The sequence below is a fragment of the Cygnus olor genome, chromosome 6, assembly GCF_009769625.2.
Source record: "Cygnus olor isolate bCygOlo1 chromosome 6, bCygOlo1.pri.v2, whole genome shotgun sequence".
Classification (NCBI taxonomy): domain Eukaryota; kingdom Metazoa; phylum Chordata; class Aves; order Anseriformes; family Anatidae; genus Cygnus; species Cygnus olor.
The window spans coordinates 35,193,411-35,214,347 of NC_049174.1; the positions used below are offsets into that span (position 1 = coordinate 35,193,411).

The window sequence follows — 20,937 nt, forward strand, 5'->3', positions numbered from 1 at the left end:
TCATGAAGACATCCAGTCTCTCAGAGATGTCGTCTCTCCAGTCACTCAGAGATTCAAGCATTCAGCTTCAGCTAGACATAGGAGAGAACATGTTTACGTTTAAAATTAAAATTGAAATGTTTAAGATTGTATTTTTATCCTTTCACTGGATGCAGCTCACTTCTGAAGAAGAGAAGGTCTAACTCCAGAAACTTCACCTGATTTTGGAGTTTCTGAATTTACCAGATTCATACCAGTCAAAGGACTCTGCAAAGGCCATGATACGGGCTACCCCAAAGGATCCCTGTCAGTCCTCACATCTGTAAGTTAACCTCTGAGCTCTGATGACAAGACGTGCATGCAAGTCAATTTTGCGGCCTCTTAAGCAGTACAGCAGATAGCTATGTACATTTGCTGCACCTTTCTGCAGAAGGAGGCCAGGCCAAGCAGTACCGTTATGACAGGCTGCAGTTCGTGGGCTGAGGTGGCACACTGAGAGGGTCTGAGCGGGTGCGGACAGAGAAATGCAGGTCTAATGATAAACCCCTTCCTTCCACTGGGAGCCCTGAGACCTACAAAACAACAGCAACAACAAAAATCCCATCTTTATTCTCTAACAAATCCGTGTTTACAGAGCTTTCAGAGGAAATGTGCTGATGGTAGATCACAGGCCCCATGCTTGGGCTATGGGCCTTTGCCAGGGGTTTTACAGTGCGGTAGTAAAATCTGCCCCTGAAGCTTTTAGCACAGCTCTTCTTTTAGTCATGTTATAAAACAATTCTACCTTACAATGCATCACATTTCTGGAAGGAGTAAAATAAGTGAAATTTTCTGTTGCTGGTCTCGAGTCACAAATTTGGCCATGATGCCAAGATGTGCAAGGCAGAAGCATGAAACAACAAAATAATGGCCTTGTGAATGGCCCTGTCTTTTAATCCCAGGGTTTAGATTTTTATAAGAAGTGAATTTTCTGCCACCAGTCTCGTCAGAAACAAGTAAGAATAGTCAAAAGCCAGATCATTTCTAATTTCTGCATTACTGAGTTTCAAGCACATTGCCAAATGATTGTAAACTTGTAGCGGGGTCCCAGTAGCCTGCATCCATACTGAACGATAAAGACAGATTTATAGAGGTACATAGCTATAACAGTCTCTTTTTTTTTTTTTTTTTTTTTAACTGCACATTCAAAAGCTTCTTATAAATCTGCTGAGACTGTAAATCAAACCCAGTTATTTACTTCAAAGCAGTTAAGTCATCCACTGTTAAAATTAAAGCATAATTCAGCTGCAGTACGCATCCCATCAAGCGTGCAGACTAAGAGACCTGCTGGGGGAAAACACTGCGGCTGTGATACCTGTCTCATTGAACCTCCTCCATCAAAGGCAAAAGTCTACAACCTTCCCGCCTTCCAGCACTGCCTGCTGCATGTATTAAGAACTTCATAAAGCATCTTTACACAAAAATAAGGTCGCTTAACCATTTTCCCGTAAAGACGCTAGGCAGTAGATTACAGTTTTAAAGATGTGTCAATAAAGTGTGGAGTTACTTTGGCAATACAAAGTATTTAGGGAAAATGACTTCCAGAAAAAGTTTAATCCCAGAGGTGGACAACAACGCTTTAAGAAGCAGTTCTTGGGGGGATAATGTAGATGTAAATTAACTTTCTCAGCTCTTAAACAAAGGTTTAGGGAAGGAAGGAAATTCATATTGCACTTTTTTTGTAGAAGGTGACATTTGTCAGACAAAACTGGTTCACAGGATCTAGAGCACGCTGTAGTCTCTTGCAGGTAAAATGCAGGTCATAATTTTGCAGTAGAATTTCATATTGAGCCCAATATAGCTGCAATTAGCAATGTATGGTCTAGACAATATGAATATGCAGTCCATGGCATGACCCAGTGCTATAAATCAATCTGTGTCTTTTCACCAAAGGGCATTATTACATTCAATTTAATTTTAATCAGTAGGTAGTACTGACCATAGGATATTTCATCCTGATATATATCAGAAATACTCATATTGGGCACAGAAGTCTTTATCTTCATCTCAAACATATTAGGGGTAAAGGACAAGATGTTACCCTTTCCCCCCAAAAAATAAAAATCTTTTGCTAATATATATATATATATATTTTTAAAGAACTTGATTATAATACAATTAAAATCTGCATATTGAGTCCAATTTAAATCCAGCTTCAGAATTATGATTTAAAGAATACTACAAAATATTTTAAATCTTTAATCATAAACATATATCCTGAACAGTTAGCAATACGAGCTCTTTGTGCCGCATAATATCTCTAAAACAAACTCATAGCATGTACCTCACTAGATGAGATGACCTCTTTTTTTCGGTGTTGCAAAGGAAAGAAAAGGAAAATGCTCCTTAAATTAAAGAGTATTAATGTTTGCTTCACCTTTTTCCCTGAATCTAAAAATGAAATCCTTCAGAAAGGATCATCATATCCATGGCTAACTATTCCCACAACCCAGAGGAATCACTGTCACCATGAGACGCCTTCGGTATACTTGTAATTCTGCAAAACACTCAAAGCCACCATATAGCATTCACTAATGTCAGATGCCTCATATTACAGTTCGATCAAAACAAACAAATAAAACCCTTCATGCCTATCAATGTTGGCTGCCAACTGTCTATAACAAACGCATACTCATGCAACCATGATCTCATCCTCCCTGTCTTCCTCTCTTTTTTCCTCTCCATTTCTTTTTTCCGTCCATTTATTCCATTATTCCATGTTGTCCAGTATCAAAATAGCAACCTTTGAGGAGAAGACTGTTATTTGTTATATTTGACCTGACCAAAAAAGCCTAACTGTCCAGACTTAAGACACAGGGTTACTTGATGCACTTAAATTAAAAACAAACAAACAAACAAAACCTCTTGCTAACTCTTTTCCCAAAGGGTTCAGTTCTGAAGCTAATGCAGTGGTTCTTACCACAGGAAAGAAATCTGAATTTTGCAACCAGTTGTACAGACTTAGTGAGTAACCTGTATATCCTTGAAAGAGTCTTCAAATGAAAATGCATACTATTTTCAGGATATTCCTAACTAGAAGAGAAACAGCATTGATTTTTCCAACACATTATATTTCTTTCCCTATATGTAAATACAAAAATACCTCCCCATATATATAGATTTATATATATAAATAAAATAAAAAATCACATAGGCAAAATATCTTCGTATGACATACAAGCAAGTCCAAAAAATGCCAAAAGGAGTGAATCTCTGGAACTGCAAATTGTGGCAGGTATCCCCATGTACTCTGCAATCAGCTCATTATTTTTGCTTACATGGTGTGACAGAGATCCTATGCAATTACACAAGCAAAGACGGTTCAAACTTTTATCAGCAGCTCAAGAACCGTCATGGTGAATGCCTGACCCAACACATCAAACCACAGCTGTTTGGTGACATGGTGATAAAATGCACGGCTTCAGCTCTGTGCAGACAGACCATCCCTTTTGCATAGCGTCCTCCTCATTAAATAACTTACAAAGATTTAAACACATTTATTATTTTTATCAGAACTAAGAATATACATAGCTTAAACTTAACTTTAGCAAAAGTTATTTAATCCATTTAAAAAAAAAATAGTGTAATTTTTCAATTTCAGAATGAGTGCTTTACTAAAAATACCATTAAAAATTGTAAAGCAAAACCAAGATTTTATTTTATTCAACCTAACTGACAAATAGCGAGAAGCATAAGATTTGTTCCTCTGTTTTATTTATTTAGTAATATTGACATGATCCATAAAGTTTTCAGCATTTCAGGTTCTATTCCAAAGCTGAAGTCAAAAGAAAGCTTTTAATCAAATTTGTTTAATTCTGGGTAGAAATCTACAATTTAAGTTCTGTGTAGTGAGAATACAAAAATATTTCCATGAACTACAGATTATACTTTTTGAGCTAGACATTGCTTCTGCCATTCAAAGAAGTTAAAAAAATAATAAAAAATATATATTAAACCACCAATTCAGATGATATTTTTAATTTGCCATGCCCACCACAGTGCAAATAATAATCACAGTTTTATCAGCTTTTGCAAACATGAAATTCCTCTTTCTGTAAGAGCCGTTGATAAAGTGCTATGGAAAGAGCAAGGACTTTATTACATTCTGACCCAGGCAAACTCCTTTGTGCATCTCCATCACAGGCTACAATAAAGCACTGAAGTACCCAGGCTAGAGTAAGTACCGAAAGCAGACCTACACAGAGGCCAAACTGATGTACTTCAAATAATTTCCTAAAAAGCAGTGGCAAAGATGCTGCAACAGGCTTTTATTTTATCAGAGATGTAGCTTCTCATTTCAGATTACTTCAATTAATGCAATTTGTCATTCATTTATGAAAAGCATGACCTTTATTTACACTTCACCCTGCAGCAGTACGAAGTGTTAGATCAAAGTAGGAGTTGCAAAACACAACGATTATGCCCCTTTCTTTACTATGAAGACAAAAAGGTTTAAAGGAAGATATTTTTTAATTTTACTGTGATGTTATTGCAATGAACCTTCTATGATTTGTGTCTCAGATAAAAGTCTTAAGGTGGCTGAAGAACTAACTTTAATGACATGATACAAAGTAAATTATGTAAAAATAAAGTTTTCTTTATTTTTTGTCTTTCTGAGTTGACATTAGTGTTTTGTTTTTTTTATGAAGTCTGAATGAAATGTTTGCATGAATAAACTAATATCTTGAAGTAAGTAGCAAATTTACTGTCAATTATTCTAACGGAAGTAAACTTGATTGGCATCCTGTGTGACAAGAAATTACAAAGCAATATCTCCACTTCGGAAAAAAAACACTAGCTATATCATCAAAAAATGTGACATTTATAAATAAAAAGTAAAGAAGATGAAATAAGTTCATGAATATATAATTAGCTGATGATATTTAATACTAAGTTAAAAATCTAAATCTTTTATTGTCATTGAAGTTAGCTTCTAAGAGCCTAAAGCCTCAAGTTCATAGCCAACTCCACTGAAATGGGAAGATTACGATTGTATGCCTCCTGTGTATCTCCTGTATACACTTCTGTCCTTAGAAGAAAGGCAGAAGACAGTGTTCTGTGAATACTGAGGACATCTCAAGAGCCTGAAAGCCGTAGCAGAAAGAGTAGAAGACTTTTAACAATTGCTGTGGCTAGACAGTTCCTTAGATCCTGCATAGGATCAGAAGGGGGTTTTGGTTGTAAAAGGAAATGCTGTTCTGTCCCTGTTTGATTTACAGCACGTTGCAGGAAAAGGATTTTCTGGTTTCAGCAGACAGCAAAAATAACAAAACAAACAAACACTCAGCCAGAACTGGAATCAGAGGAACGAGGGAACATCTTTCCTAATCAGAGAGAAGGCTGCGCTATGCATATGTCTGCATCTCCCTGGACGCTTACCCATTACTGAAGTCCATAGTGAATTTACAGAAGCAGAACAAGTTCAGTTGTGAAACCGATATTACAAAGAATAGTACCAGTTGCTACTACGTAAAAAACAAAATGAAGTCAACAGGGTGCATGTGGATGTTGAAGCCTTGAAAATGTGTGTCTGATCACATACAACAAGCATTATTTAATTCCACATTTCAGAAAAGTGATTCTTGTGTTTGTTTTTTACTGTTATTTCATTATTCTTATGCCTAAGGATATAAACACATTTGTAAAATATTCACTATAAAATTGTGTATTTTATATTTGCAGCAATCTAGTTATCTACGCAGCAGAGCCTTACAGCCCCCAGAATTATTCCATTGTATCTTCATAACTTTGTTAACAAAGTACAAAATGTTATTGTTTTACAAACAGTACAATCAAAGAATTGATCAGTGAGAAAGGATCCCTCAGCATTATGTTTGATAAAGATAAATTTAAACTCTCTGTTCTTATTTTATGAAATCCTTCTGCTACTGTGGGAGATGTCCGCTTGCTCATGAAACTCCTCCCTCACACAAGAGCTTTGCTATGCAGGCTGAGTTGTGATGTAGGGATGACAAACAACACCCGGTTCTGTCGGAATGTTAGGACAATAATGAAACTAAGATGGAAATCCAAAACGGTCAGCTAGCAAGCTGATGATTGGGAAAAAGGGAATTCTACAATGCAGAACTGAGGATAAGGAGATGAAGAGATGGAGGCTTTGCAGAGACACTATTCAGGAGACTGTCTGAGGCAGAGCCCAGGAGTTTAAAGAAAAGAAAATAATGCAATCAAAAATTTGCACTGAGAAATACCATTGAGATAAGACATTTGATTTTCTGCACACAGTCTGAGAATTAAGTGTCCAGGGCATGACTACTGAAAAGCACATGAAAAGAAAAAGACAGCATGCCAGCTCAGATAAGAACAGAAGCAGGGTTTTGACTGATGTCAATGGAAGATCAATTGTAGAAACTGGATGAGTAACAAAGGTTGAAGAAATAGTAGTATTATATCTGAATGACTGAAAAAAAATCCATTCTTGGCAATTAACAAGCAGGTAATAAATAGCTCTTATTTCAAAAGTGCAGGTAACCTAGTGTCGGCAGGAAATCCAGCCAGTTCACAGAATCTACTACTACGGAAGCTTGTGCCTCAGAAATGCACAGTGCAATGTTACAGGGACACAACTCAAGCCAGCATAAGCCCCCAATTCAGACTGAATGGACTGCACCCAAAAAGCACCAAAAGCAGACAGATGCTTCACGGCTAGCATTTAGGAGCTCCTAATGCATGCACAGTCCTCTTAGGGTCTCTGATATCAAAGGTTATAGCTTAACTCTTGTGCAAACACCATCAAGTTTTAAAATATACAGCTGAAGGTATGAATACTATTCTTAGAAAAAGGCTGTGGATTTGCAATACCTACCATGGCCAATGGAAGATACCTAACTCAATGTTCATGTTGGAACAGAAACCTCAGTCTTCAGGCAATCTCTGAGCCTGTCTCTGAGAAAGGCTGAATGGATGGATTTAGCCAAAGATGTCCTGGATTTGGCTGGGATCCAGTTAATGTTCCGCCTAGTATCTAGTATGGTGCCGTGTTTTGGATTTGGGATGAGCATAATGTTGATAACATGGCGATGTTTCAGTTGCTGCAGAGCAGGGCTCACCCAGAGCCAAGGACTGCTCAGCTCCTTGTGCTGCCCTGCCGGCTGGGGCTGGGGGGACACAGCCAGGACAGCTGGCCCAGGCTGCCCAAAGGGACGTCCCACACCACGGGGCATTGTGCTCAGCAATAACAGTGGGGAGTTGGCTGGGGTGGGGGCTGCCTGTGCTCGGGGTCAGGCTGGGCATTGGTCAGGGGGTGGTGAGCAATTGCATTACTCATCCCTTGCTTTGCACATTCTTTTATCATTATTTTATTATTATTTTCCCTTCCTTTTCTTTCCCATTAAACCATCTTTATCTCAACTCATGGTTTTTACCTTTTTTGCTCATGCTCTTCCCCATCCCACTGCGGGGGAGTGAGTGAATGGCTGCGTGGTGCTTAGCTGCCTGCCGGGTTAAACCGCAACAGATGTGAACTACCCTTATTCTTCTGGTAAACATGATTATCGTCAAAAAGGCTGTGTATAACCAATAATCAGAAAAGATTAGGCAGGAGTTAAAGACGGGAGCAGAGTGATAAAAGGAAGTTTCCATAAAGCTTGAGTCTCTAAAGGAGTCTTATCATTACAAAGTGCAAAGTAACCACACACAGAAGGACAGTTATCAGATAGCACTGCTGCTGCATTAAATAAAAGTCCATAGAGCACCAGGAAAGCTGTATCACACACCCGATCAAAAGTTCTCTAAGTCCAGGTCCACCAGAATGGGGAATGAATGTATTAGGCTAAAAAAAAATCTCAGCAGCAAAGCCTCCTAGCCTATGCCATGTCCATCAAGATGACCCCAATTATGTTCTGCCTCATTTCCTGGGAGCCCCTGCTGCAAAGACAGTGTTTCCCATCTCAGGCCATGGAGTAAAAGATGTTCCAACTAAAGATTTGCACTTGTGTCTGCTGAAGGGGACTACCTAAAAGAACACGGGAATTAAAGTAAACACAGAAACATGTTGAAATCCCTATTTCCAAAAGCCATACAGGAAGTTATGAGGGAAGACTCAGGAAAGATGTAATCTTACATGTATGTCACTGACGGCCCCATTTAACTGCCTAAGTTGGGGGACAAAGCTGGTTCCCCATTGAGGATCACTGAGTCCCACAGCACTGCTAGAACTTGTACCAGGTAACATTTGCAAGTCACCCAGAAATGGACATGAATAACAAGGTGATAAAGTCCTATAATAATAATAATAATAATAATAATAATAATAATAATAATAAGTTGCCATAGTAAAGGGTAAGGTCAGCTTTGAATAATGGTAGGATTTCATGATACCGAATGACTGGGCAGTAAAAGGAGATGGAAAATTCAAGCTGGATAAACATGATTCTCAAGAGAAAAGTGTGACAGTTCTGTATGTATAATGATGGCTCTATCTAAAATGAGATAGTGACACTACAACAACAACAACAACAAAAGCTTTGGAGAAACTGTCCCAGAAGCAGCATTTGTCCAGTCCTCCCAGAACTGCACCACAACGTAAGGTCAGCTCCAGGGCTCTAGGAGTGCCAAGCAGATTCCAACTGTACTGTGGTATTTCTTTAGGATACTTTTTTCACACCCCATTCTGCTTCCAATTACTCTATTAGATGCTCTGAGCACTACTAAAGTGTGATTTGAAGTACAAATGACCTTTGTCATGAAGCTGTCTCATTTCTATTTGTCTTCTAGGAACTCTGTAAGCATAGACAGTCTATCACAGAAAAAAAAAAAAAATCACAGTCTACAACTATAATGACAGCCTCTAACACCTGTCTGGAGACAAGTTCAGGGGCAGGCTTCACATAGGAATAAACACCCCCCAGATCTTCACAGTTGCTCTCCTCCTGAGTAAGCCAAACTTTTGTTTGATTTCTCATGAATATTCATACAGACTTCACAGGAAGGTTGCTGACAGAAGCACCGTCCTTAGTGCTTAGCATTTCCTTCGATGATTGAGACTCATAAATGCCAAGGTAAATGACTAACTGTTCTGAACAGCACAACACTCATAGCTGTTGTTAATCACTGGAAGGAAGTCTTGCAGGTCTGGGGAGGGGAGAGCTTTGGGATTATGTTTGTTTTTGTCTGCATGATTTCAAAGTCCAAAGAGAAAGGCAAAAAAAACAACAACAACAAAAAAAAAACAAATGGACAGCCTCAAAGACCTTCCTAGCCCTCATGCCTTTAATCCTTGCTCAGTTGTTTTTGTTCAGAAGCTATTTGGTGTTTGTTTTTTCCCTGCTAAACTCAGAAGAAAAAGCAAACGTGTATGTGTGTGAGTGCACAACTGGGGGGACCAGAAATGTGGAAGAAAACAGGAATGTAAGCAAAGAGACACTTCTGGATCCTGGTCAAATCCTCTGGGCTCCCTGTCTGATGGTCCTCACAGCAGCTGCACCCAAAAAATCAGCCAGAAAGTCAGCCTTGGCCTAGGCTCATGCAGGCAAGGAGAAGATGCTGGCTTGCAACAAGCAGTTCCTGCTCCCCACCAGAGACTACCCAGCCTCCTTGCTCCTGCAGTAGGGCAGGCTAGAGAAGTCAGCAAGATTACAGCTGAAACAGTACAGGCAAATCCTAACGTTTCTCTTCATCCAGATCAGCCCCGTACAAGCAGATCTGTAAACAGAAAAGCCTGTGTGCCTTCCCAGGTGAGGTGGCACTGAGGAGGTATAAAACACAAAGCAGCAAAGCTAAACACAACTATTTCAGGATTTGTACTGGAGTACTGTGATAACTAAATGCCAAGAAAACCTGAATCAAATACCATCCAAGCAGAAAATCTCGTGCTCTGAAGCAGCATCCCAGAAGAGTTTTCTGCAGAATAGTGGCTGAAACCCAGGCTGTGCTGCCTGGTGCTTGTTTGGAGAGCACATTAAGTGCTTGGTAGCTATAATGATGAAGGTGAAAAATGCCTATTCAAGTGAGGAAGAAGGAGATTGTCATCCAGAAGATGCTGCTCCTGCTGCCTCCCTGTCCCAACACAAAAAAAAAAAAAAAAAAAAAAAAAAAAAAAAAAAAAAAAAACCATGAGCATAGTATTGCACATCACAGGTTTGGGAGGACAGAAAATTGTGAGAGACTTTCCACTTTCATTCCATTAAAAAGAAATTTTGCTAGTTTGGTCCTCGAGGTAGCACTTCACATAAATGATTGTTCCTGGAAGTCTTGCTGTACTAACTGGAAGTGGGTGTGAGATAGTGTGAAGTGTCAAAGGGCACACCCGTTATTATGGACAGTGGTTGCACAAGCTGCCTTATCTGAGAGTCTTTCCTGAAAGCCTCTTTGGCTCCAACACTGGCTGCATAAATCTTTCCAAAAGGAAAATTTTCAGCTTAACTTCCAACACCTTCTAGGTCTAGAAAAGACAAAGGTGAAACAACATGCCAATGCCTGGCCTTGGCTAACACAAGATTGTCTGTACTGACATTGCCACGCCCACAGAAACCTATTCTTATTTAAAGGAATAAACCTATCAAGCAAGCAAACAAAAACCTTATCGATGATATAATAATTCTCACAAGACTGAAACTTGCTTAAGAAGTAGCACAAGGAATGTCAAACTGCTGTGCTTCAGCAAACGACACCTGAGATGCAGACCAAGTTAGCACTGCTCTTCAAAGAAATCTGGTTGTATCTATCTAGGACATGTATGTGCCAAAATGAAGTCATCTTGGACTGTCTTCTAAGGGAAAATGCTGGATACTAAAGCATCGTAATTTCTTTTATTGTGTGAATCCAAAGATTCTGCTGACTACCTAGAGCTTACACTATATACTCTACCATGAACACTAACTCATTTTCATAGTCTGCTTTCCTAGAGGTAGTTTCTCATCTTAAAATAGGACCTACATTCTTGTTCCCAACTACAGGACTTACTTGCCTTCACTAAAAAAGCACTTTGAATAAGGCCACTTTAAGCAGTCCCAATCATTTTGTATAACTGACTTTTCTACCAATTTTTGTGTCATATGCACACGACATATTTCCTTCCAGATAGCTAAAGAAAACAGATTAGAAGGCTGGGATAAAGAAATTCAAAATTCTGCAAATACTGCTAAGATTTGTTTCCTCTCCTTTTGGAATGTCCTCTTTGTGGCTAGACAATAAAGAAAAAGTTATTTTCTATGAAGAACAGACCTTCCATTTTCCTTTGACTAACTCCATGGGCACAACCATTTATTTGGCTTGAGCTGCCAGAGGATGTACTTGCACTTGAAAATGCACAGGCTGAAATCCTTCACCAGGAGGCAGAATGAATTTGTTTGCCTCACCCGATGCAGGTGCTATACACTGAAGAGGAATAGCAGAAGGTGCATGATGGGTAGCAGAAGATGGAGGAAAGAAAGGGAAGAATTTAAGATTAAAACTCAGTTTTGCAGTAGCCACAAAATGACCTATACATGTGTACAGACATATATAAGAAAAATAGTAACACCAGACCCCTTGCAGAAATAACTCCAGGTGTATGTCTGGAAGGGAGGATATTAATCAGGTGGACAATTTCTGCACTGAGTACTGGAAAAGAAAAAAAAAATAACACCACAACACCAAATCTGCAACAGATGAGCTCTGGTTGAACCTTTTGGATGTTACTGTGCCCATGATCAGCAGCATGTTTTCCATGCTGCCCCATGCCGCAGGTGCCCCAGCGAACCAGCCTGCTCAGACTGGGCACCGCAGAGCTAGGAGCAGGAGCGGGACAAAAGCAGCTCTCACGCTACTTGTTGCCCTGCAAAGTGCACCGAGCACCTTGGAGCTGATATGTTCAGACCATGGGGACTGCTGTGATTCCACCACAGTTATCCAAGAAGAGCGCCTGTCAATATGCTTGTCTGGGAGAAACACCACCACAGCTAAATCTGCTGGATTTTGTCAATCAGTGCTCCAAGCAATGTTTCTCTAAGCCTCCAAGCACCGTTTCCATATCAAAACTGAAGAAAAGGTTGGAACAATTCTCTGCAGTCGGTGCATGTCTGTGGGAATTACAATTCTTCATTTAAACAAGACTGAACAATTACACTAGAGTTTCAGGAAAATATTAGAGTCCACAGGCTGATGTGTACGAACACTATGAAAAATGATTAGCTCATTAATTCCAGGCACTGTATTCATTTCAAACACATAATACAGCCTTAATTTTGCAAACAGATGTGCTAATGCAGATTCAAACACCACAGAGATTAGCAATTCTCTTCACATGCAGAGAAGAGAGGGAGAGGAACGTAGGAGAGAACTGGTGAAAGAACCACAAACCATAGCGCTAGGATCCACTTTGAGGATGAAGACAAGTGACAGAACAGACACACATACAGTTCAATACAAAACAGATTTTGCTAAGGACTGCAGTTAATCTGATTGCTCTTACTAACAGGAAAAGAAAAGAAAATATCAATAATAGAGTGAATTAAAAAGGCACAATCAAATACTACCAACAAGATTCTTAGGGCTCTTAGATACCTAGAGTATGAAAAAATAAAATAGAAAGAAGGCAAAATGAAGTACAACTATACTTTACATCTAGGATAAAAGAGACCTCTAGAAGTTATATTGCCACAATGAGTGGTAAAGCAAACCAAATCCAAAATGAACCCCTTTCTATTTTATTTTCTTTCTTTCTTTTTTTTTTTTCTTCTATTTAATTTTCTATAGAGTAAATATATAATTAGGAAATAGGTTGAAAATACATGTAAACAAAAACCCTTTACTCTGCAGAAATAACCACATTTTACAGCAGCTATCTTGATAGTCTAAAGCACATTTTCTACAACAAATTGATTACTTTGATACGCACAATATTATATCACCATTGAATTTGTGATTTGAGTATTTCTGAACCTGATGGTCAGAGAGTTTGAGATCAGTTCAGAGTTAATCTTTGATGTCCATCTCTACTTAAAAGTGTTTTTCTAACTCTTAGGTCCAAAGCAAAACAGTGGAGGATCTAGCCCTGAGTTTTCAAAAGCCAGGTTAATACCACCATTGCACTCCTTGGTGCTGTGTTTTATAAGCTGATCTGTGGATAATTCTGCTGTGAAAAAAAAAATGCATTTTTTTTTTTTTCTTAATTGCAAAAAAGGCAGCAATTTGTTTCCAGTGTCAGGAAATATTTTGTTATTTTCAAGAACTGACATACCTACGATAGCTGACAGCAAATGTGATAAGCATGTGTCTCTTCTTCATTCACTGTCAATATTATCCCGGTAGTAAAAAACATTTTCAAGCTTTATGTAACACTACTTTGCCAGAGAAGAGAATGCATTTTACATTTGTTCTTCTGTTGTACCGCCCTGGTTTTGTAAGTTCTACACATTATATTTAAACTATAAAAATGCACATTTTAAAAAACATTGCATACATATAATTTTTATTGGAATGAGAAACATAAAAGTGCTTCAATATGAGTTTCAATATTCAATGCCTTAAGACTATCTTCGACAGCAAACCTCCAAATATTACTGACATCTCCTGCACCAGGTCACAGCAAACACTACAGTTTTGCTAAATGACTGTCAGATACTTACTGTGAAGATACTGAGCAATGTTTATTATCCACTCATTTGTTAACTTCCCAGCTTTTGTTATCCTGGTGCATTTCAGCTGACTTGAAAGGTCTCTCGATTCAATCCAACAAATTTTGTCCTCTTTGTAGCTGTAATCTAGTGTCAAAATTGCAGATCCTTTTACAGGGGTTCGGGCAGACACTTTGCTTCCATTAAGATACAATACCTCAATTGTTTCAGAGTTTGCAACCAGAAGAAGAGGAGGTCTATCAGCAGGCTCTGAAAACAAATCAGAATTCGAAGTGTTAACAGACTGTGTATAGCATATTTATCGTATCAGTTTTAACGTAAATTTTAAATGTTCTTACCTGCATGTTTTAAGAGATATAATAAATAGGTTTTGTTTTTATTTTCATAACTATCATATATTCCAAATTACTACTCTATTTTATCCTGCTGTTCTAATAGTTCACATCATTAAAGAAAATTAATTACCCTAGCCCCACAGCTTCTGTTTAATTCCAAGTATCATTATTGCAACATTTTTCATGCCCAAGTCATAAAAAGAAATACATTTATGCAAATTATTTCTATCCAGATTACTGACATTTCTAAAAGAATGGAGGGCAGTAAAACCTGAAGAATTTATGAGTACGCATGAAATGGTGAGGTACTTTTCATATCTTTACTTTTCTCTTACTTTACATAAAGTAAGAGAAAAACTGAGTGAATGCTTCTACAAAGCAAAACAAAATATTAAAATAAATAAATAAATAAAATAAAAAAAGCACCAAAGCAAACAAACCCAATGCAATGGAACCTGGCTACCTGCAGATGTTGGGTCTAATACTGTGCAATGCAAGGGAGAAAGCTTTATGCAGTGGAGAATCCCGACAGCGAAAGGGAACAGAGATTGCGCAGTTTCCATTGGGTTAACATTCAGGTCACAATAAACAAACAAACAAAAATATGAAGAAGCAATTCACATTCACCCGAATTACTTTGAATGGAAATCCTGCCAGTAATTTATAAAAATACTTGAACAATGTGTGAACACTGAAGGGAACAATAATACCCAAACAGTGAAGAATATATAATTTAAAGTACAAGATATTCAGTTGAAGTGATGCTACAGAATAATGACTTAACACCCAGGTCAAGTTCAAGTTACAATTAAAGAAAGGTATGTTGTACACCCAGAGGAACAAGCAATACTCATCGAGCTAAAATATGTTTTGCATATGATGAGTGCTATTGGGCACAAAAGCAGCTGGTCTTGCTTTCGGTGTATTTTAATTGCATTCCTGCCTAGAAAATCCAGGGCTGGTTTGAAATTATGCATCTGACTTAGTCAAGTATTAATTAATATTAATCTCAGTATGATGAGGAGTTTGAGAGGGGGAGAATCCCCTCCCTCATCCTGCTGGCCACGCTACTTTTGGTGCAGCCCAGGACACCCAGCAGCCCAGGCTTTCTGGGCTGCAAGCTTACATTGCCAGGATTCTACTTCTTTTTTTAATTTTTTTATTTTTTACTCCTAGGGTAGGATTAGAATATAACTGGCAACTTGGTGTAGCTTCTCAATTTTTTTTAACAGAGGAAGGTAACTCATTTATATAAGCAGATGTTTATCCCCTGTAAAGAAGGGATCTCTGCTTTGACTGAACTTTCCAAAGAGACTCAGGTTCTGAGTCACTGACTTCCCTGTACAGCTGTTGTTGCACTAGACCAACTATACACACTGGAGCATGCTCCTTACAACAAACCATTGATTAATTTCAGTATAAACAATCGTTCCTGAAAGTCGCCACCACAAGCAGCAGGATTTAAAGTAAGGAGTAAGCAAGAGCTACACAAATCAAGATATAAATTTTCTGCAGATTTAGATTTTCTAAATATATATTATAATATTCCGCAGATATAGATTTTCTGCAGAGGACCTAAGGAAGGTAGTTCAAGAACTACTCACACCTATTTATACGCCAAAGGTGACAACAGATGGACTATGTGGAAGAAATATTGAACAAGTCAGTGCTGTCAATATTTCCAGATGAAAAGTACAATTTTCAAATAAAAAGAATAAATGCTTATTATATGGAACCCAAATTGACTAAGTCCCATTGAATATCTAAATCTGTTAGTGATGACTTTTTTTAGCAGAAATACTGACTCACAAGGTCCCACAAAGAATTCTGGGAACTTCTTTGCATCTTTAAGGAAGATGATATAGAACTTTCATGCAAATTTTATGGTTTAAGTTTGCTTCAGGTTTAATTGGAGTAGCAGTGATGCCTAATTTTGCAACGAGGTATGTTCACATGAATAATAATGTTAAGTGGACACACTTCTGAAGTTGTACTTAAAAACAAACAAACAAACAAAAAAATTACCCTAAAACATAGAAACTCACACTGCAGTTGCCAAGCATATGGAAAAAAATATTTGTGTTGCCAAGTCTGACCCCAAGAGCTCTCAGCCTAAAACAATCTGCTTACATTCAGAAGAATAAAACAATGTTTAAACACTGTATTAAAATGAAATATTTTCAATCAACATTTTACTTCATACAGTTTTCAAAATTTTGCTAAGCAATATCAGGTGAGGAAATGGGGAAAAATGCATAAATAAAAGGATTTACAAATAATATTTCATCAGCAAGTCTGACTAAAGAGAAAAGATGCTTTATTAAATACACTGCTCAGTGGTCTTAATGAAATCCACTGAAGTAGGCTTTATATTCTGTTCTTTGGTACCATGTGCTTTTATTTAAACATCTCTTTTGTGATATTTTGTTCACTTTTTTGCCTAAAACAATACTTTCTATAATGGACCAGCATGCATTCCTTCTAAAGCAGATTTCATTCTTTCCTATAGTTTTTCAGTACCTTGGAGCATACTTCTCTCCCCAGCAAATCACATGTTGAAATCTGCAAAACCACACTTGTATAACTTACTACTTTTCTAACTTAGTGACTGTCCTTATCTTACATTTACTACCACCATTTAAATCCATGCAATTTTTTGAAAATTTTCAAAGATTTTTAAAGACTGAAGAAACTTATTTGTGAAACAAACTCTTGTAAAGTGTTGAGGCACAAGTGAAGCCACAAGTGAAGCTCCGTAGCCATGCTTTTTTTTTTTTCCTCCAGAAAAGAAGGCAATGAAGTTTTTAATAAGCAATTTTATTTGAAAGGTGTCCTGTGTATGGAAATGTCTGTCCCTCCCTTTCTTATAAACTTATGCTACCCATCAGAAGAAGAGAACTTAAGAGTTTCTGTTTCCACCACCCTCTGACCCCAAAGGAGAGTTTCCAGACTGGTACAAAAGGTGTTTGTGTCTGCCTCCTGCCACGTTTTTTACATCTAACAGCTCTGTGACCAGCTGCTTCCTTCCCAGAAATAACATCACTCCTTTCCTAACCAGCAGCAGTGTGAAAATTTCCTTATTAACATTTTTGCTCCTGTACTTTGTATTAAGGAAGATATTACCACTGTCTGCAATCTGTAAAGCCTTCAAGAAGAAGCAGATACTCAGGAGCTGTTTGCAGATGAGGAACCAGCCTCGTTGCTCAATTGTCCAAGGCTGTCATGGAGAACCATATCCTTTCTTGCAGTGTTTTGAACCTACGTATTGGAAACTGTAACAAGGATTTAATGCTTCACTGAACTCTAGATAAAGGTTGTATTTCAGTATTAATGTCTAAGAAATAAAGGAATTATGAAAAAGAATTAGCATTGACACTCCTGAGCAACAGCTGTAATCAAACCTGGCTCCAGACAATGGAATCACAAGTACTCGTGGCACTGCTAAGAGGTTCTGCTTAGCTGGCACTAGTAAACATTAAAACACATCTGTGTTCGTGCAGAACTTATCCAGAAACTAGATTATTGAGCTTGAAATTCTATTTTTCAAGCAGTCCATACATGAAAAAATTGAAGGGCTTGAATCAGTTAATCATGCTTTTTCACAGTAGGGTATTTAGCTTGCCTATTTCAATGTTGTTCAGATAAAGACTGATTCATTATTACTTACTAAAAAAGAGTAATATATGGCATTATCATGAAGAAAAAAGAAAAAAGAATAATAATAAAAAAAGTTCCTTTAAAGCATTTTAAAGTATTGTATAAGGTAAACAAAAAAAGAAAGAGAAGCTGAAAAAAAAGTCTCGTCTTCCCCATCATAAAAATCTACTTGTCTGTTTCCCAAGAACAGAATCTACAAAGCTTAAAAGTTTAGTGGACAGATCTAAGATGAGTTGCAGTGAGCTGACTGCAGCTTTTCAAATAACTGGACTTCATGTGTGTTATTCTTTCTGGAGTTTTCCTTTATTTATTTATTTATTTATTTATTTTAAATAGGAAAGATAAGACGTGAGTAGCTCTCTAATCCAGGGAAGTTTTATGATTCATCCCTCTTGACTAAAATGAAAGCATCTTCCTTTGAATTATGTTTAAGATAGAGTGGTGGAAAAGATGAAAGTCTTGCATTTTTCCCCCTCCCTGATCTTGTCTAAAATACAGATCAGTACTGATGTCACAACAAATGAGAAACTAAGGTGTTTTGCCCTGCCACCAACAGTCCTACTTCTCTGAAAGAAAATCTTCAGAAATGCCAGCTTTTTTTTTTTTTTTGCCATTACTATGATACAGAAAGGATAAAAATCTTAATTCAGTGTTTACAAGCAACTAGAAAAACCTTCTTCTGAGGTAGATTTTAAGTCCTTTGCTCTTAGCAATGCATGTATTGCATAACTGTCTGAAAAATATTTAGCACTGTTGAATAAAATGCAGTCAAATTTTATTCTGAAATTAATTTCCAGTGCTTAAACAGTCCTACAATGAACTTGAAACTAAAACCCTTGAAACTAAAACCCTTTCTAAAACCTTGAACCTTAAATTTGTGAAATTTTACAAGAAAATTTTGTGAAATAAATTTAAGAGTGATGAATGTCAGAAACAGGTTTTTACTTTAATCATTATCACTTCAGCCCTCTTTAGTCACATGACAAATGTTTCTTTTCACATGGTATTTCTCTCTAGATGGCCTATGAGGGTATAGAATATATCAGGAATTTTAGAAGAAGGTGATTTTTTGTTTCACCAGCTAAAGATTTCTGATTCTGTCAGATTGTTTTCTTAAATATCCTTTCCATCCAATGCAGGCTTTAGAGTATAGGCATACAAACTTGGCAAACAAAGATTTTCCAAAACTCTGCTCAGCAAAGCTACATTTTGTTTCATTTTCACCTTAGAAGAAGTCATTAACTGCTTCTTTATTCAAAAAAGAAAGCGTGGTTAAAAAGTCAGGAGAAAAAAACATGGTGTGCCCCCAACTGTTTCGATACCTTTTTTAACATCCTTCCCAAAGGTACTGTGCAGCTAAAAGTTTCAGGCTCCAAAGTTATGTAAATGAGCCGAGGAAGAAAAACGCAGGCTCTAATGAGGGATGAACCTCCCCACCTTCACAGCCAAGCATTTGGCTGCCTGAAGGGTAGAAAAACAGCAGCTTGTGTGAGGTGCTCTGCAAATTGTACCTACGGTACCACACGAGGCCAGGCCGCTGTGCGGGGATGGGTTTCAGGCCTGTGGAAGAGGCCGAGGAGGCCTCCAGAGGCCGCCTGCACTGGGACAGGGCTCCCGCAGGCCACAGCTCACTAACTCAGCTCCCCTGTTCAGCACCTTGGGAACTGGGCCTCCACGAGTTCCCCCACTTCTCTTCTTGTGAGGATTCAGAAACCTCTCACTCAGGTTACAGAGGCAACAAAAATGTGGCACAGGGCTCATAGTTACCTCTTGTGCTGTACCTAGGACCACGGATGGCAATTTATATTCGTAGCAGATCTGCTGTTATTAACATCAGAAAGCTTTACATAATGCCTAAGCTAACTTAAACCTCTATTGCTTCTTATCTTTCATACCTTTTGCACACAAAATATTCTTTAGTTCATTTTCTTTATGAATTTGACAACTGCTTTTGTCAAATGCAGACTAAATGGATAGCTCGCTCTTTCCATCCTTATTCTCCTTAGGCTTTCTAAGGAAATTAAAAAGTTGATTATTTTTTCTAAGAGATCTTTTTCCTTTTTTTCCCTTAGATACAACCTTTTCCCTGGATTCTCTTCTACTGGTCCACATCTGCTTTGCATGATGTCCCTCTCTGGATGTCGCATTCCAGCTGATGACTTCCCGGTGTTGAGTAAGCATTAGAATTACTTTGAAGTCATCATGCTGCTTATACATACCAGGATTGTACCTCTCCCCTTGCTCAACAGGATGGCATTGCCTAATTTCTGACCTGTGATCCATTACACAATTTTAGATACTTTTCGGCAGGACTGGCTCCTCGTTGCTTGCTCCCCAATCTTTTTTTTTTATTTTATTTGTGCAGGGCAGCACCTTGCTTTTGACCCTGCTTGAACCTTATCCTACAAGGCAGCAACCTGTGAAAAGCAGTTTGTATCATCAGTGAAGCTATGAACATGAATGCTTAAGGAAAGCTACATCCTGGTACATGGAAACGCCACTATTTTCCACACTGTAAACTGTGCCCTGGGAAACAACATAAGCTGTTACGGGTCACTATAGCTCTTGCAGCGTTCTCTGCTAAAAGCACCATCATCACTGTGCCAGGAAGTTCTTTGACCTCTGTGCTCTATGAAGAGTTTAGCTCCACTGTTCAACATATTGATAATTGAATCCAGCCTTACTTCAAAGAAAAATTATGATTACACACAAAACCAACATAATGAGCAACACTCATATCTGTGCAGTGCCATGATCTTGATTTGCACTATACTGAAGTGACTTCTCTGGTTAATGACTAGTGAGCCCATGCTGAAAATAACAGAAAAGATGAAAACTACCATAAAGCAAACATGACAAAGCTCTAAGAAAGACAGAAGAATAGTTCTTCTCTGTTAATATATGATCTGATTTATTTCACCAAGACCACCAAGACATTGACACCTCATTACAACACTGAGTTACACACTCTGCTGGATATAAGAAAGGAAATTCAAAGGTTCATCTCAAGCCCAACGCTGGCAACATGAGAATTTCCTGACCTGGAATAGTGATACTGACTTTTATGCAGTGGAGGAAGAAAAGCATTAAAATATTTTTACTTTTCGTGGTCTTTCTTATCTCACAACACTTATCTGTGTATTAAAAAAAATAAATAAAAATCGCTCAGCCACGTTGTGTGGAACAATATAAAACTTGATACAAGCAGTACAAGAACATGTAACTTACTGGTGCTCAAGTCAGAACATACTTAGCAATGTTCTTAACTTGAGGTAGCCTCAAAAAAACAGTGGACCTTCACATTTTATGATGATAAAATAGCTACAAATAGAAAAACTCGAAAAGTATAT

The 20,937-nt window shown here is 37.9% G+C and overlaps 1 protein-coding gene across 9 annotated transcripts in view; it reads right to left on the reverse strand.

Moving 5' to 3' along the window:
• Positions 1–20,937, reverse strand: part of LRP1B (LDL receptor related protein 1B) — a 684,970-nt gene that overhangs the window by 305,451 nt on the left and 358,582 nt on the right. For all 9 annotated transcript variants that reach the window (XM_040561328.1, XM_040561327.1, XM_040561326.1 and 6 more), the window contains one exon: positions 13,587–13,844. In XM_040561328.1, the coding sequence (XP_040417262.1) occupies positions 13,587–13,844 (258 nt within the window). The remainder of the gene's footprint in view (positions 1–13,586; positions 13,845–20,937) is intronic.